The 1,473-nt window shown below is 31.5% G+C and overlaps 1 protein-coding gene across 1 annotated transcript; it reads right to left on the bottom strand.

The window, feature by feature from the left end:
* Positions 1-962: 962 nt before the first annotated feature.
* On the bottom strand, positions 963-1,460 carry LOC109592767 (uncharacterized). The gene is made up of 4 exons (XM_020008138.1): positions 1,318-1,460; positions 1,191-1,253; positions 1,061-1,132; positions 963-1,013 (listed from the first exon to the last, which is right to left on the bottom strand). The coding sequence occupies exons 1-4, from the start codon at positions 1,436-1,438 to the stop codon at positions 964-966; spliced, it is 306 nt and encodes a 101-aa protein (XP_019863697.1). The 5' UTR covers positions 1,439-1,460; the 3' UTR covers position 963.
* Between the last annotated feature and the right edge of the window lie 13 nt (positions 1,461-1,473).

The following is a 1,473-nucleotide window of genomic DNA, read 5'->3' as shown; positions in this document are numbered from 1 at the left end:
ATTTGGTTTGAGACTACCGTAATTTGCCTTTTTTTCGTTGTGGAAATATTTTTGTATGGTCCTAAAATGACGAAAATATTTCAATCGAAAATTTTTGAGCAACCAAAATTTGTGACCTAATTCATCAAAGAAAGACTAAGGTACGGCCTGATAAGTAGGTATCTTCTTGCAGCTCTAACCTTGCTCTATCCACTGGTGCTTGCTGTACTTCAATCAGTTGCTTCACTACTGAGTTACAAAATAAAACGGTCCACCATGTGACAAAAGTAGCCATTTAATGTTTCCGTTTATTATCCGTAAATTGGTCATTGCTGCATCTCCAGTACTATCCGTATACTAGTAATGTCGGGGGGGGGGAACAGCCAGGTCAAGAATCTCTTATCTCAAGAATTATAAACACTACTATAGCGGCCTTGTTACCAGTAGGTAAAGGACAAGGTATATGCAAGAGAAGCTAAATTTTCAGACTGTAAAAATTTTCGTACACTATGAGAAGACGAAAATATTTCCACTTGAATTTTTCTGAAACGAAAAATTTTTGTACGAAAAAAAGGCAAATTACGGTATGTACTACAGTACAGGGACTTTTGTCCAATTTTGGAACAATTTCAAAAATTCATAAAAAATCTAATTTTAATTGGAATTAGCTCAAACTTTCTACACAACACAAGTACATGAATAGGCATCAGAGAAAATTATAACAATGGAAAATTTTTTTTACTTTTTATTTTTGACAAAATTTGACCCAAGACACTGTACTATAGTACAGGAAATTTCGTCCAATTTTAGAGTAACTTCAAAAGTTCTTAAAAGAATTTAAATTTGATCAAAATTGGCTCAAACGTGCTACGCAACATATGAACAAGTATATGCATCAAAAAATTATAAAAATGAAAAAATCTCTACTTTTCATTTTTTGCAAAGTTGACCCGAGACTACATGTACGTTACTAATAGTACAGGACTAACCTTGTGATGGTACAAGATAGTTGAACTGAATTTCCTTGTCAAGAGCTAAAGTATAAAAGTGATAATAAATAAATAAATAAATAATTACATACTTGTTTGTGTTGTTTGTATTTCTTTGTTTTCAGTTTCAATTTGAGTCTCAACTTCATCATTTGAATCTTTTACTAAAAATAATGATAAGTAATAAAAATGTCAACAGTAGCTTCACAAACAACAACATACCATTAATATCATATTCTTCATCATTATTCATTGTATATTGTCCAGTAGGTAATTCATGTAAACCTACAGTGAATGACAATGTACAGTACATGAATATAATTAATATATAGCAATCACTAATCCTTACCTTCAAGTATATCATCTCTATCCATTCTTTTCAATGATTCCTTCAGTTCAGTTATTGTTCTATCCTTCTCATGACACCAGGTCTCAAGTACATGAGTTAATCTTGAATCAACTGGTGTCATCTCTTTGATTTCAAATAACACTGATTCCTTCACTT

This window comes from Amphimedon queenslandica, unplaced genomic scaffold (assembly GCF_000090795.2).
Source record: "Amphimedon queenslandica unplaced genomic scaffold, v1.1 AMPQUscaffold_4019_Cont23994, whole genome shotgun sequence".
Lineage (NCBI taxonomy): Eukaryota > Metazoa > Porifera > Demospongiae > Haplosclerida > Niphatidae > Amphimedon > Amphimedon queenslandica.
Note: the sequence above shows the minus strand (reverse complement) of the source record. Positions and strands in the feature narration are given on the sequence as shown.

Bases quoted from the DNA above. Each gene is read 5' to 3' on its own strand.
- LOC109592767 (XM_020008138.1), bottom strand. From the start codon at position 1,438: ATGACACCAGTTGATTCAAGATTAACTCATGTACTTGAGACCTGGTGT. The intron at 1,133-1,190 runs GTATGTTGTTGT...CATTATTTTTAG, and splicing joins TGAAGAATATGATATTAATG to TAAAAGATTCAAATGATGAA. The intron at 1,014-1,060 runs GTATGTAATTAT...TTTATACTTTAG, and splicing joins AATACAAACAACACAAACAA to CTCTTGACAAGGAAATTCAG.